The 15304-nt window shown below is 47.1% G+C and overlaps 1 protein-coding gene across 3 annotated transcripts in view; it reads right to left on the bottom strand.

Moving 5' to 3' along the window:
* Positions 1–3330: 3330 nt before the first annotated feature.
* The window catches only part of LOC109891654 (TOX high mobility group box family member 2), a 205132-nt gene continuing 193158 nt past the window's right edge, over positions 3331–15304 (bottom strand). For all 3 annotated transcript variants that reach the window (XM_031825676.1, XM_020484174.2, XM_031825675.1), the window contains 2 exons: positions 11735–11871; positions 3331–3395 (listed from right to left, as the gene is read on the bottom strand). In XM_031825676.1, the coding sequence (XP_031681536.1) occupies positions 3353–3395; positions 11735–11871 (180 nt within the window). In that variant the 3' untranslated portion in view covers positions 3331–3352. The remainder of the gene's footprint in view (positions 3396–11734; positions 11872–15304) is intronic.

Genomic DNA, 15304 nt, shown 5'->3' with positions numbered 1-15304 from the left:
CTTTTCACTTTTTTTTTATTATGGAGATTTAAAATAAAAGAAAGATTGTGACACAAAATTATGTCACTGGCAAGGAAAGAAAGAACCAGCAGAAAAAAAGAGGAAGAAACCAAAGCAATCCTCATCATCATCAAACCTAAAAGCTAAACAATACAATTGTAATAAAAATGCACGTCCATTGTAAGAAGCAAAGAAATGTTCTTTCATAAATAGCAAACCTGTCAAATAGCTGATGGGCAACTTAAAAAAATATGTTGATAACAATTACAAAATAAAAATAATGGCTTTACAAATTAAATAGCTACAATTGTCAGGCTTATATATTAACTTGAATGTTATTATATTTCCATTACAACAAAAAAATGTAATTATGCTACAGTGAAAATAAGACCATCTTTCTCATCAAATATTTATCACAGTACTTAAAGATGAGAGAGACACAACAGAAACACCCAAGAAGATAGTGGAAACCTTGAAACGCACAGCTATGTTACTGTCATTCACATGTAGTTTGTTTTTTAGATCCCTCTTCATGTTGAGTGGGTGAATATTGACAATTTACATGACCAGGTGAATTTAAAAAATCTAATCAACAAAGACTGTAGCCTAGGATTTTTGAGGCAACATGAGTGTTCAGTATGTCTGTGTCGCTTTTCCTCATTCCCATTTCTCTCTCTCTCTCTCTCTCTCTCTCTCTCTATCTCTCTCTCTCTCTCTCTCTCTCTCTCTCTCTCTCCCTCTCTCTCTCTCTCTCTCCCCCCCTCTCTCTCCCCCCCTCTCTCCCCCCCCCCTCTCTCTCTCTCTCTCTCCCTCTCTCTCTCTCTCCCCCCTCTCTCTCTCTCTCTCTCTCTCTCTCCCACCTCTCTCTCTCCCCCCCTCTCTCCCCCCCCCCTCTCTCTCTCTCTTTCCATTTAATGATCTGCAGGACACAGACTCTGTATTGTGTTTTTGATGTAACTTTATTGGAAAAATCATACCAGTGAGCACAGATTTAATGCAAGATGGAGTGTGTGAAGTACTCCTTTGAAATCCACCTGCACAGCCTGTTAAAATTCACAAAACACACACACACAAATGCTTACACACTCACATGCACACAGACACACCCAAATGCACACGCGCACACATACGCACAGTAGCACACGCATACACTCCCACACACATGCAGGCACGCAACCACACACACAAGATACACTTTGAAATACAAACCAATGACTTACAGGTAATACTAAAGAAGAAGAAGAAAAGCTATCTGGACTTCGAATTCCCAATTTGATCAAAGTGATATTTACAATCACACTGTGACAGCTTGGTAAACCTCCACAGGTCTTTCATAAAAAAAAGGTTGAATTTATGTAATTATCCTTTCCCACCCATTCACTTTGTATTATAATAAGTCACAGACCCTAAAGCAAAGCAACAGTAACATCAAGGCCTGTGTGCTGAAACCTACCAGAAAAGTAAAAGAAAATGTAGCAAGCGAGAAAGAAATAAAAACAACAACAAGAAAAGAAAACATAATAAATTTAAAAAATGATTAAATGAGAAGAAGAAGAAGAAGAAGGAAAAGAAGAAGAATGCTTTTTGCTCATTTTATTCTAATTAAAGCTCAGTTTAGTCCCTGAGGGGGACTATTTTCATGGTTCCTCAATTTTTCTTTACTCTGAGACAAATATGAGAGCTCTAGAATCAGGCAGGAGAAGAAATACGCTGAGAAAAAAAATCGCTAGTAGTCACCGGAACTTTGCACAAATCTTTCTAAAAACCGAAAAGATTACATTGACAAAAAAAGGGTGGTGGTTGGTGGTGGTAGGAGTGGGTTGGGGGGTTGGTGTGTTGGTGGTAGGAGTGGGTTGGGGGGTTGGTGGTAGGAGTGGGTTGGGGAGGTGGTGGGTTGGTGGTAGGAGTGGGTTGGGGGGTTGGTGGTAGGAGTGGGTTGGGGGTTTGGGGAGGTGGTGGTAGGAGTGGGTTGGGGAGGCGGTGGTAGGAGTGGGTTGGGGGGTTGGTGCGTTGGTGGTAGGAGTGGGTTGGGGGTTGGTGGGTTGGGGAGGTGGTGGTAGGAGTGGGTTGGGGGGTTGGGGAGGTGGTGGTAGGAGTGGGTTGGGGGGTTGGGGAGGTGGTGGTAGGAGTGGGTTGGGGAGGTGGTGGTAAGAGTGGGTTGGGGAGGTGGTGGTAGGAGTGGGTTGGGGGGTTGGGGAGATGGTGGTAGGAGTGGGTTGGGGAGGTGGGGGTTGGGGAGGTGGTGGTAGGAATGGGTTGAGGGGTTGGGGAGGTGGTGGTAAGAGTGGGTTGGGGGGGTTGGGGAGATGGTGGTAGGAGTCAGTTGGGGGGTTGGGGAGGTGGTGGTAAGAGTGGGTTGGGGGTTGGTGGGTTGGGGAGGTGGTGGTAGGAGTGGGTTGGGGGGTTGGGGAGGTGGTGGTAGGAGTGGGTTGGGGGGTTGGGGAGGTGGTGGTAGGAGTGGGTTGGGGAGGTGGTGGTAAGAGTGGGTTGGGGAGGTGGTGGTAGGAGTGGGTTGGGGGGTTGGGGAGATGGTGGTAGGAGTGGGTTGGGGAGGTGGGGGTTGGGGAGGTGGTGGTAGGAATGGGTTGAGGGGTTGGGGAGGTGGTGGTAAGAGTGGGTTGGGGGGGTTGGGGAGATGGTGGTAGGAGTCAGTTGGGGGGTTGGGGAGGTGGTGGTAAGAGTGGGTTGGGGGGTTGGGGAGGTGGTGGTAGGAGTCGGTTGGGGGGTTGGGGAGGTGGTGGTAAGAGTGGGTTGGGGGGTTGGGGAGGTGGTGGTAGGAGTCGGTTGGGGGGTTGGGGAGGTGGTGGTAGGAGTGGGTTGGGGAGGTGGTGGTAGGAGTGGGTTGGGGGGTTGGGGAGGTGGTGGTAGGAGTGGGTTGGGGAGGTGGTGGTAGGAATGGGTTGGGGAGGTGGTGGTAAGAGTGGGTTGGGGAGGTGGTGGTAGGAGTGGGTTGGGGGGTTTAGGAGGTGGTGGTAGGAGTGGGTTGGGGGGTTGGGGAGGTGGTGGTAGGAGTGGGTTGGGGGGTTGGGGAGGTGGTGGTAGGAGTGGGTTGGGGGTTGGGGAGGTGGTGGTAGGAGTGGGTTGGGGGGTTGGGGAGGTGGTGGTAGGAGTGGGTTGGGGGGTTGGTGGTGGTAGGAGTGGGTTGGGGGGTTGGTGGTGGTAGGAGTGGGTCGGGGGGTTGGTGGTGGTAGGAGTGGGTTGGGGGGTTGGTGGAGGTAGAAGAGGGTTGGGGGGTTGGGGAGTTGGGGGGGTTGGGGAGTTGGGGGGTTGGGGGGGTTGGGGACGTGGTGAATGTGGGGAGGTTGAGGGCTGACTCCCTGGTGTCTTTTCTTGTCGACGGCGACATCCAGTTTCAAGTGAGGTAGAGTGGCTTGTCCCTGGCTATCATGCTGCCACTGAAAAAAATAAGAGAGGGAGACGGTGAGAAGAGGAGGAGGAATCAGAAAACAAGAAGAGAGGGAGACAGTGAGAAGAGAAGGAGGAATCGGAAAACAAGAAGAGACAGAAAGGGTGTGAAGAGAAGGAATAAATAAAACACACATTTCCCCTTCCCCTTTGAAGTACAGTAGGGACAATTATAAAACTAAAATTGAAGGAATAAAGCGTGCCATGTGTGTGTTGGAGTACATTCCAAACAGATGTGCCTAACAGAAGTCTTGACAGCTATTCAGTTAACACTAGAACCGCTAAAGAAGTAATTTTGACTGCACATTATTTATTTATGCCCCCCTCTGTCCTTGACTTTTCCTAAATAAGTCTATGTAACAAACTGTTGTTGTTAGAATCTTAATATCACAAACAGAACTGGAGTTGGAACCAGTTTAAGGAGGACATGTCATGTTTTTGAACAGTTTCGCTCCATTGCCCCTCCTTCTCCCAACAGTAGGGTCTGTGCCCCTCCTTCTCCCAACAGTAGGGTCTGTGCCCCTCCTTCTTCCAACAGTAGGGTCTGTGCCCCTCCTTCTTCCAACAGTAGGGTCTGTGCCCCTCCTTCTCCCAAAAGTAGGGTCTGTGCCCCTCCTTCTCCCAACAGTAGGGTCTGTGCCCCTCCTTCTCCCAACAGTAGGGTCTGTGCCCCTCCTTCTCCCAACAGTAGGGTCTGTGCCCCTCCTTCTCCCAACAGTAGGGTCTGTGCCCCTCCTTCTCCCAACAGTAGGGTCTGTGCCCCTCCTTCTCCCAACAGTAGGTCTGTGCCCCTCCTTCTCCCAACAGTAGGGTCTGTGCCCCTCCTTCTCCCAACAGTAGGGTCTGTGCCCCTCCTTCTCCCAACAGTAGGGTCTGTGCCCCTCCTTCTCCCAACAGTAGGGTCTGTGCCCCTCCTTCTCCCAACAGTAGGGTCTGTGCCCCTCCTTCTCCCAACAGTAGGGTCTGTGCCCCTCCTTCTCCCAACAGTAGGGTCTGTGCCCCTCCTTCTCCCAAAAGTAGGGTCTGTGCCCCTCCTTCTCCCAACAGTAGGGTCTGTGCCCCTCCTTCTCCCAACAGTAGGGTCTGTGCCCCTCCTTCTCCCAACAGTAGGGTCTGTGCCCCTCCTTCTCCCAACAGTAGGGTCTGTGCCCCTCCTTCTCCCAACAGTAGGGTCTGTGCCCCTCCTTCTCCCAACAGTAGGTCTGTGCCCCTCCTTCTCCCAACAGTAGGGTCTGTGCCCCTCCTTCTCCCAACAGTAGGGTCTGTGCCCCTCCTTCTCCCAACAGTAGGGTCTGTGCCCCTCCTTCTCCCAACAGTAGGGTCTGTGCCCCTCCTTCTCCCAACAGTAGGTCTGTGCCCCTCCTTCTCCCAACAGTAGGGTCTGTGCCCCTCCTTCTCCCAACAGTAGGGTCTGTGCCCCTCCTTCTCCCAACAGTAGGGTCTGTGCCCCTCCTTCTCCCAAAAGTAGGGTCTGTGCCCCTCCTTCTCCCAACAGTAGGGTCTGTGCCCCTCCTTCTTCCAACAGTGGGGTCTGTGCCCCTCCTTCTCCCAACAGTAGGGTCTGTGCCCCTCCTTCTCCCAACAGTGGGGTCTGTGCCCCTCCTTCTCCCAACAGTAGGGTATGTGCCCCTCCTTCTTCCAACAGTGGGGTCTGTGCCCCTCCTTCTCCCAACAGTAGGGCCTGTGCCCCTCCTTCTCCCAACAGTAGGGTCTGTGCCCCTCCTTCTCCCAACAGTAGGGTCTGTGCCCCTCCTTCTCCCAACAGTAGGGCCTGTGCCCCTCCTTCTCCCAACAGTAGGTCTGTGCCCCTCCTTCTCCCAACAGTAGGGTCTGTGCCCCTCCTTCTCCCAACAGTAGGGTCTGTGCCCCTCCTTCTCCCAACAGTAGGGTCTGTGCCCCTCCTTCTTCCAACAGTGGGGTCTGTGCCCCTCCTTCTCCCAACAGTAGGGTCTGTGCCCCTCCTTCTCCCAACAGTGGTGTCTGTGCCCCTCCTTCTCCCAACAGTAGGGTCTGTGCCCCTCCTTCTTCCAACAGTGGGGTCTGTGCCCCTCCTTCTTCCAACAGTAGGGTCTGTGCTCCTCCTTCTCCCAACAGTAGGGTCTGTGCCCCTCCTTCTTCCAACAGTAGGGTCTGTGCCCCTCCTTCTCCCAACAGTAGGGTCTGTGCCCCTCCTTCTTCCAACAGTGGGGTCTGTGCCCCTCCTTCTTCCAACAGTAGAGTCTGTGCCCTTCCTTCTCCCAACAGTAGGGTCTGTGCCCCTCCTTCTTCCAACAGTAGGGTCTGTGCCCCTCCTTCTCCCAACAGTAGGGTCTGTGCCCCTCCTTCTTCCAACAGTGGGGTCTGTGCCCCTCCTTCTCCCAACAGTAGGGTCTGTGCCCCTCCTTCACCCAACAGTAGGGTCTGTGCCCCTCCTTCTTCCAACAGAAGGGTCTGTGCCCCCCCTTAACCAATAGTAGGGTCTGTGCCCCTCCTTCACCAACAGTAGGGTCTGTGCCCCTCCTTCTCCCAACAGTAGGGTCTGTGCCCCTCCTTCTCCCAAAAGTAGGGTCTGTGCCCCTCCTTCTCCCAACAGTAGGGTCTGTGCCCCTCCTTCTTCCAACAGTGGGGTCTGTGCCCCTCCTTCTCCCAACAGTAGGGTCTGTGCCCCTCCTTCTCCCAACAGTGGGGTCTGTGCCCCTCCTTCTCCCAACAGTAGTGTCTGTGCCCCTCCTTCTTCCAACAGTGGGGTCTGTGCCCCTCCTTCTCCCAACAGTAGGGACTGTGCCCCTCCTTCTCCCAACAGTAGGGTCTGTGCCCCTCCTTCTCCCAACAGTAGGGTCTGTGCCCCTCCTTCTCCCAACAGTAGGGCCTGTGCCCCTCCTTCTCCCAACAGTAGGTCTGTGCCCCTCCTTCTCCCAACAGTAGGGGCTGTGCCCCTCCTTCTCCCAACAGTAGGGTCTGTGCCCCTCCTTCTCCCAACAGTAGGGTCTGTGCCCCTCCTTCTCCCAACAGTAGGGTCTGTGCCCCTCCTTCTCCCAACAGTAGGGTCTGTGCCCCTCCTTCTCCCAACAGTAGGGTCTGTGCCCCTCCTTCTCCCAACAGTAGGGTCTGTGCCCCTCCTTCTCCCAACAGTAGGGTCTGTGCCCCTCCTTCTCCCAACAGTAGGGTCTGTGCCCCTCCTTCTTCCAACAGTGGGGTCTGTGCCCCTCCTTCTCCCAGCAGTAGGGTCTGTGCCCCTCCTTCTCCCAACAGTGGTGTCTGTGCCCCTCCTTCTCCCAACAGTAGGGTCTGTGCCCCTCCTTCTTCCAACAGTGGGGTCTGTGCCCCTCCTTCTTCCAACAGTAGGGTCCGTGCTCCTCCTTCTCCCAACAGTAGGGTCTGTGCCCCTCCTTCTTCCAACAGTAGGGTCTGTGCCCCTCCTTCTCCCAACAGTAGGGTCTGTGCCCCTCCTTCTTCCAACAGTGGGGTCTGTGCCCCTCCTTCTTCCAACAGTAGAGTCTGTGCCCTTCCTTCTCCCAACAGTAGGGTCTGTGCCCCTCCTTCTCCCAACAGTAGGGTCTGTGCCCCTCCTTCTTCCAACAGTGGGGTCTGTGCCCCTCCTTCTCCCAACAGTAGGGTCTGTGCCCCTCCTTCACCCAACAGTAGGGTCTGTGCCCCTCCTTCTTCCAACAGGAGGGTCTGTGCCCCCCCTTAACCAATAGTAGGGTCTGTGCCCCTCCTTCACCAACAGTAGGGTCTGTGCCCCTCCTTCTCCCAACAGTAGGGTCTGTGCCCCTCCTTCTTCCAACAGTGGGGTCTGTGCCCCTCCTTCTCCCAACAGTAGGGTCTGTGCCCCTCCTTCACCCAACAGTAGGGTCTGTGCCCCTCCTTCTTCCAACAGGAGGGTCTGTGCCCCCCCTTAACCAATAGTAGGGTCTGTGCCCCTCCTTCACCAACAGTAGGGTCTGTGCCCCTCCTTCTTCCAACAGTAGGGTCTGTGCCCCTCCTTCTTCCAACAGTAGGGTCTGTGCCCCTCCATCACCAACTTTAGGGTCGGTGCCCCTCCTTCTCCAAACAGTAGGGTATGTGCCCCTCCTTCTCCCAACAGTAGGGTCTGTGCCTCCCCTTCACCAACAGTAGGGTCTGTGCCCCCCCTTCACCAACAGTAGGGTATGTGCCCCTCCTTCTCCCAACAGTGGGGTCTGTGCCCCTCCTCCTTCCAACAGTTGAAAGTGCAGTACCCAGCTGGTAATAACCCTTATAATTGCCTCGAAACTGAACCTAAACTCTACCAAAATTAATTTCACACATATGCCAACAGATGAAATAAATTAAGTAAATGATGATTGGGAGAAAAGAGGAGAATGAGGATGAGTTGATGAGCGAGGGGAAGCAAATGCATAATTCTGTAATCACCAATTGTGAATGAAGAACAGGGCGGGCCAGTCTATTGTACCGATCCATTTTAATATGCCCCCTTCACTTGTGCCCCCTTCACATGAAGAGACATCTGATGGCATGTCTTGTGGGGTATGCATGGGTGTCCGAGCTGTGTGCTAGTAGTTTAAATAGACAGCGCAGTGCATTCAGTATGTCAATACTTACAAAAACAATTAGTGATGAAGTTAATCTCTCCTCTACTTTGAGCCATGAGAGACGGACATGCATATTATTAATGTTAGTGATACGTGTATATTTAAGGGCCAGCCGTGCTGCCCTGTTCTGAGCCAATTGTAATTTTTGAAAGTCCCTCTTTGTGGCACAGGCTTTACTCAGAGCCTGTGCCACAAGGCTCTGGAAGAAGGAGGGGCACAGACCATACTGTTGGTGAAGGGAGGGCACAGACCCTACTGTTGGTGAAGGGGGGGAACAGACCCTACTGTTGGTGAAGGGGGGGCACAGACCCTACTGTTGGTGAAGGGGGGGCACTTTTGCTTCCGTCCAGGTCTGAGGGCACACATTTTCTTGTAGGCTTAGATTGAAGATATGGCAAACAAGAATGGCAATATCATCTGCTGTTATCCTCAGTAATATTCCATCCAAGTTGTCAGACCCATGTGACTTGTCGTTGTTGATAGACAACAACAAAATAATTAACCTCTTCCACACTAACTTTTCGTAAATCAAAATCACAATGCTTTTCTTCCATAATTTGGTCAGTTATATTTGGATACGTAGGGTCGGCATTTGTTGCTGGTATGTCATGCCTAAGTTTGCTAATCTTGCCTATTAAAAAATAATTAAAGTAGTTGGCAATATCAGTGGGTTTTGTGATGAATAAGCCATCTGATTCAATGACTGATGGAGCTGAGTTTGCCCTTTTGCCCAAAATTTCATTTAATGTGCTCCAAAGCCTTTTACTATCATTCTTAATATCATTTATCTTTGTTTCATAGTATAGTTTCTTCTTCTTTTTATTCAGTTTAGTCACATGATTTCTCAATTTACAGTACGTTTTCCAATTGGTTGTGCAGCCAGACTTATTTGCCATTTATTTGACCTCATCCCTCTCAACCATAACATGTTTAAATCCCTTATCAATCTACAGGGATATAGCAGTTGTATAGTCATTTTCTTAATGTGTCAAGTGGAGAATCTGGTTGCTCCTCATTACACACCACAGGCCAGCAAATATTATTTTCATCATTAACTTAGGAATCTTTACAAAACTTCTTATATGACCTCTTATACACTATATTAGGCCCAGCCGTTGGTTTACTTAGATATGGCTACTATATTGTGATCACTACATCCAATGGATTTGGATACAGGTTTAAAGCAGATTTCTCCAACATTAGTAAAGATGTGATCAATACATGTTTGTGATTTCACTCCTATGCAGTTTGTAACTACCCTGGTAGGTTGACTGACAACCTGAACCAGGATGGAGGCACTGGTTACAGTTTGAAGCTTTTTCTTGAGTGGGCAGCTTGATAAAAGCCAGTCAATATTAAGGTCACCCAGGAAATATACCTCTCTGTTGATATCACATACTGTACATGATCAAGCATTTCACACATATTATCCACATACTGACTGTTAGCACTTGGTGGTCTATAGCAGCTTCCCACAAGAATGGGCTTCAGGTGAGGCAGGTAGCCATATTACTTCAACAGTATTTAACATGAGATTCTCTCTAACCTTTACAGGAATGTAAAGGCTGCATATACAGTGGGGCAAAAAAGTATTTAGTCAGCCACCAATTGTGCAATTTCTCCCACTTAAAAAGATGAGAGAGGCCTGTAATTTTCATCATAGGTACACTTCAACTATGACAGACAAAATGAGAAAAAAAATCCAGAAAATCACATTGTAGGATTTTTTATGAATTTATTTGCAAATTATGGTGGAAAACAAGTATTTGGTCAATAACAAAAGTTTATCTCAATACTTTGTTATATACCCTTTGTTGGCAATGACAGAGGTCAAATGTTTTCTGTAAGTCTTCACAAGGTTTTCACACACTGTTGCTGGTATTTTGGCCCATTCCTCCATGCAGATCTCCTCTAGAGCAGTGATGTTTTGGGGCTGTCTCTGGGCAACACAGACTTTCAACTCCCTCCAAAGATTTTCTATGCGGTTGAGATCTGGAGACTGGCTAGGCCACTCCAGGACCTTGAAATGCTTCTCACGAAGCCACTCCTTCGTTGCCCGGGAGGTGTGTTTGGGATCATTGTCATGCTGAAAGACCCAGCCACGTTTCATCTTCAATGCCCTTGCTGATGGTAGGCTTTGTTACTTTGGTCCCAGCTCTCTGCAGGTCATTCACTAGTTCTGGGATTTTTGCTCACCGTTCTTATGATCATTTTGACCCCACGGGGTGAGATCTTGGGTGGAGCCCCAGATCGAGGGAGATTATCAGTGGTCTTGTATGTCTTCCATTTCCTAATAATTGATCCCACAGTTGATTTCTTCAAACCAAGCTGCTTACCTATTGCAGATTCAGTCTTCCCAGCCTGGTGCAGGTCTACAATTTTGTTTCTGGTGTCCTTTGACAGCTCTTTGGTCTTGGCCATAGTGGAGTTTGGAGTGTGACTGTTTGAGGTTGTGGACAGGTGTCTTTTATACTGATAACAAGTTCAAACAGGTGCCATTAATACAGGTAACGAGTGGAGGACAGAGGAGCCTCTTAAAGAAGAAGTTACAGGTCTGTGAGAGCCAGAAATCTTGCTTGTTTGTAGGTGACCAAATACTTATTTTCCACCATAATTTGCAAATAAATTCATAAAAAATCCTATAATGTGATTTTCTGGATTTTATTTTCTAATTTTGTCTGTCATAGTTGAAGTGTACATATGATGACATTTACAGGCCTCTCTCATCTTTTTAAGTGGGAAAACTTGCACAATTGGTGGCTGACTAAATACTTTTTTGCCCCAATGTATATTTAGGCCACAACACCACCCCCAGTGGCATTTCTCACATTTCTGTAGAAATTATAGCCATGTATTGCTACCACTGTATCATCAAAGGTATTATCTAAGTGAGTCTCAGAGATTGATTTCATGAAACTTGTTTCATAGGCACCATATGTTAATGTGGGCTATTTTGAGCACTTTTTTGCAATGCTTGATTTATTTAATCGCTTTACTGGGAAGCTTGTCAGAAGCAGACATGAACATATTATTTCTGTTTGAGCTGATAGTGCAGAGGGTGCTGCACACAGTGAACTTCCTACTAGGGCACACCGCCTCAGTGCTAACAGTATGACTCTGGTTCATAGGCACATGTTTACTGTATACAATAGCTGTAAGATTGACAGAGGCATTCAGGACAGTTACAGGGACATAATGAAGTTAATTACATTGTGACTGCCAACGCCCAACGGGATAATGTACATTTGCTGCAGCATTACTACAACTCAGCGACACAATGGTAGGGATTATCTGAGCTGGGCTTGGGTCATTGATAAGTCATTGTCTCAACACAGCCTTGAAATGTGTGGACAGAGTCCAGGAGTCAAGATGATTTGGATGTAAACATGAGCTGACAATAATCAACTATTTTTGACTGCTGTCATATTGACACTTACTGTAGCTGAGCCAAAATTGAGGACTGAAACGGTAAAAGTCAATTCAAGGACACAAAGCAGTGGTATCAAAGGTCTTTTTGAATAAACATTTGAGTCAGCATTAAATAACACAATTGTGTACTCAAAGGCATTCACTTAAACTGTTAAAATAGCATTGAATAAGTATTAAGTATTGGACTAAATAATCATTCTGAATGGAAAATCTCCATTGAAATAGTTTCTTAGTCCCAAGCTAGCCTTACTCTGGGTCTAGAAAACTGTCCCTATTCTAAGATATAAACAGTATAGAATTAAAAATAGTTTCCTTTACAAAGCCGATACTGGTCTGGGCTATCTCACCTGCAGTGGTTGCCACCACACTCCCGATCGCAGTATTCACTTTCCCACTCGTGGTTCTGTCTCCCTCCAGGGTTAGGGGCCCCTGGGGACTGGGAACCCACACTTTTATGGTACTCTGACTGTAGGTGGGAAAATCCCTATAGGAGAAAGAGAGAGCGAGGCCATGGCATTAGTTTAAGTTTCTGACAATGTATACTGGCCATATGGAGAGGGCAGAACAAGAGAGAGATGCAGGGGAGGGTGGAGAGGGAGAGGAAGAGAGAGAGGGAGAGACAGAGAGAAAGGGAGAGATTCCAGCCACAAATGGATAAAACATAGGGGTCATGATGTTAGCTTTTCAGCTTTTAGTTGATGTGTTATTCCAACCTGGCCTCAGAGTAAAACGTATTATATATTACTAAAATATGTGCCACTCCGTTTATTATTATATGTAACTTTATGTTAGGTTGGATTACCAATGTAATAGCGGTCGTACAAAATCATATGAATTGTAGTATGTACAGTGCATTCGGAAAGTATTCAGACCGAGTGGTGCAGCGGTCTAAGACACTGCATCTCAATACAAAAGGCATCACTGCAGTCCCAGGTTTGAATCCAGGCTGCATCACTTCCGGGTGTGATTGGGAGCCCCATAGGGCAGTGCACAATTGGCCTAGCGCTGTCCAGGTTTTTATTTGACCTTTATTTAACTAGGCAAATCAGTTAAGAACAAATTCTTATTTTCAATGATGGCCTAGGAACAGTGGGTTAACTGCTTTGTTCAGGGGCAAAACGACAGATTTTTACCTTGTCAACTCGGGGATTCAATCTTGCAACCTTTCTGTTACTAGTCACCCCGGTTTGGCCAGGGTAGGGCGTCATTGTAAATAACAATTTGTTCTTAACTGACTTGCCTATTTCAATTATGTAGACAGGTGTGTGCCTTTCCAAATCATGTCCAATCAATTTAATTTACCACAGGTAGACTAAACAATTTTTGCTCTGACCAGGCTGGTTGTTCTTAGTTCTCTAACAACTTATCCTGACTTATGGAGAGAGTAGAGAGAGACAGAAGGAGGAGGGGAAGGGATTGACATAGGAAGAGAGGGAAAGAGATAGGAAGAAAGAGAGAGAAAGAAACAGGAGGAGGGAGAGGCTTGCTCTTTACTTAAGGTCTGAATGCCAAATTCTGCTACATTTCTATTTTAGATGCGTTTAAATGCTAATTGGTTTGGCAGCATAGTACCTCAAGCAAGCCAATAACATGTACAGTTCAATTTGAGAGAGAGACTAAAGAGAGAGAGAGAGTGAGAGTGAGAGAGTGTAACGAGGGGAAGGGAGATATAGTTACTGAGTATAATGTATACATGCTTGTGATGCAAAGCTGAGGAACGGAAATATGAATAGAGCTGTTTACATCTAAAGCAGATATCATGCATCAACCCTAAGTATTGTAACTACAGTCGCAAGAACAAGGATGTGAACCCTTTGGAATTACCTGGATTTCAGCATAAATTGGTCATAAAATTGGATCTGATCTTCATCTGGGTCACAACAATAGACAAACACAGTCTGCTTAAACTAATAACACACAAACAATTATACGTTTTCCTGTCTTTATTGATCACACTGTGTAAAAATTCACAGTTCAGGGTGGGAAAAGTATGTGAACCCTTGGATTTCATAGCTGGTTGACCCTCCGTTGGCAGGAATAATCTCAATCAAAAGTTTTCTGTAGTTGCCGGATCAGACCTACACAACGGTCAGGTGGAATTTTGGACCATTCCTCTTCACAAAACTGTTTCAGTTCAGAAATATTCTTGGGATGTCTGGTGTGAACCGCTCTCTTGAGGTGATGCCACAACATCTCAATCGGGTTGAGGTCAGGACTGTGACTGGGCCACTCCAGAAGGCGTATTTTCTTCTGTTGAAGCCATTCTGTTGTTGATTTACTTCTGTGTTTTGGGTCGTTGTCCTGTTGCATCACCCAACTTCTGTTGAGCTTCAATTGGCAGACAGATAGCCTTACATTCTCATGCAAAATGTCTTGATAAACTTAGGAATTAATTTATTCCGTCGATGTTAGCAAGCTGTCCAGGCCCTGCGGCAGCAAAGCAGTCCCAAACCATGACGCGCCCTCCACCATACTTTACAGTTGGGATGAGGTTTTGATGTTGGTGTGCTGTGCTTTTTTTCTCCACACATAGTGTTGTGTGTTCCTTCCAAACAACTCAATTTTAGTTTCATCTGTCCACAGAATATTTTGACAGTAGCGCTGTGGAACATCCAGATGCTCTTTTGCGAACTTCAGACGTGCAGCAATGTTTTTTTGGGACAGCAATGGGTTCTTCCGTGGTGTCCTCCCATTAACACCATTCTTGTTTTGTGTTTTACATATCGTAGACTCGTCAACAGAGATGTTAACATGTTCCAGAGATTTCTGTAAGTCTTTAACTGACACACTAGGATTCTTCTTAATTCTTCATTGAACATTCTGCTCTCTGCTCTTTGCAGGACGGCCAGTCCTAGGGAGAGTAGCAACAGTGCTGAACTTTCCCCATTTATAGACAATTTGTCTTACCGTGGACTGATGAACATCACATTTTCAGAGATACTTTTGTAACCCTTTCCAACTTTAAGCAAGTCAACAATTATTAATCTTAGGTCTTCTGAGATCAAATTTGTTTGAGGTATGGTTCACATCAGGCAATGCTTCTTGTGAATACCAAACTCAAATTTTGTGAGTGTTCTTTATAGGGCAGGGCAACCAACATCTTCAATCTCGTCTCATTGATTTGACTCCAGGTTAGTTGACTCCTGACTCCAATTAGCTTTTAGAGAAGTCATTAGCCGAGGGGTTCACAGATTTTTTTCCAACCTACACTGTGAAATGTTAAATTATGCATTCAATTTCGACAAGAAAAATACAATACGTTGTGTGTTATTAGTTTAAGCACACTGTGTTTGTACATTGTTGTGAATTATGACAAATATATGCAGAAATCCAGGTAATTCCAAAGGGTTCACGTACTTTTTCTTTCCAGTGTATATACAGTTGAAGTCGGAAGTTTACATACACTTAGGTTGGAGTCATTAAAAATCGTTTTTCAACCACTCCACAAATTTCTTGTTAACAAACCAAACTACAGTTTTGGCAAGTTGGTTATGACATACTTTGTGACACAAGTCATTTTTCAAACGATTGTTACAGACAGATTATTTCAGAAGTTTACATACACTAAATTTACTGTGCCTTTAAACAGCTTGGAAAATTCCAGAAAATGATGTCATGGCTTTAGAAGCTTCTGATAGGCTAATTGACATCATTTGAGTCAATAGGAGGTATACCTGTGGATGTATTTCAAGATATGCCTACAAACTGAATGCCTCTTTGCTTGACATCATGGGTAAATCAAAAGAAATCAGATAAGACCTCAGAAAAAGAATTGTAGACCTCCACAAATCTGTTTCATCCTTGGGAGCAATTTCCAAATGCCTGAAGGTACCACGTTCATCTGTACAAACAATAGTGCGCAAGTATAAACACCATGGGACGATGCAGCAGTCATACCGCTCAGGAAGGAGACGCGT

The sequence above is a fragment of the Oncorhynchus kisutch genome, linkage group LG5, assembly GCF_002021735.2.
Source record: "Oncorhynchus kisutch isolate 150728-3 linkage group LG5, Okis_V2, whole genome shotgun sequence".
Lineage (NCBI taxonomy): Eukaryota > Metazoa > Chordata > Actinopteri > Salmoniformes > Salmonidae > Oncorhynchus > Oncorhynchus kisutch.
The sequence above is the reverse complement of the archived record's forward strand: the minus strand, read 5'-3'. Positions and strand labels throughout refer to the sequence as shown.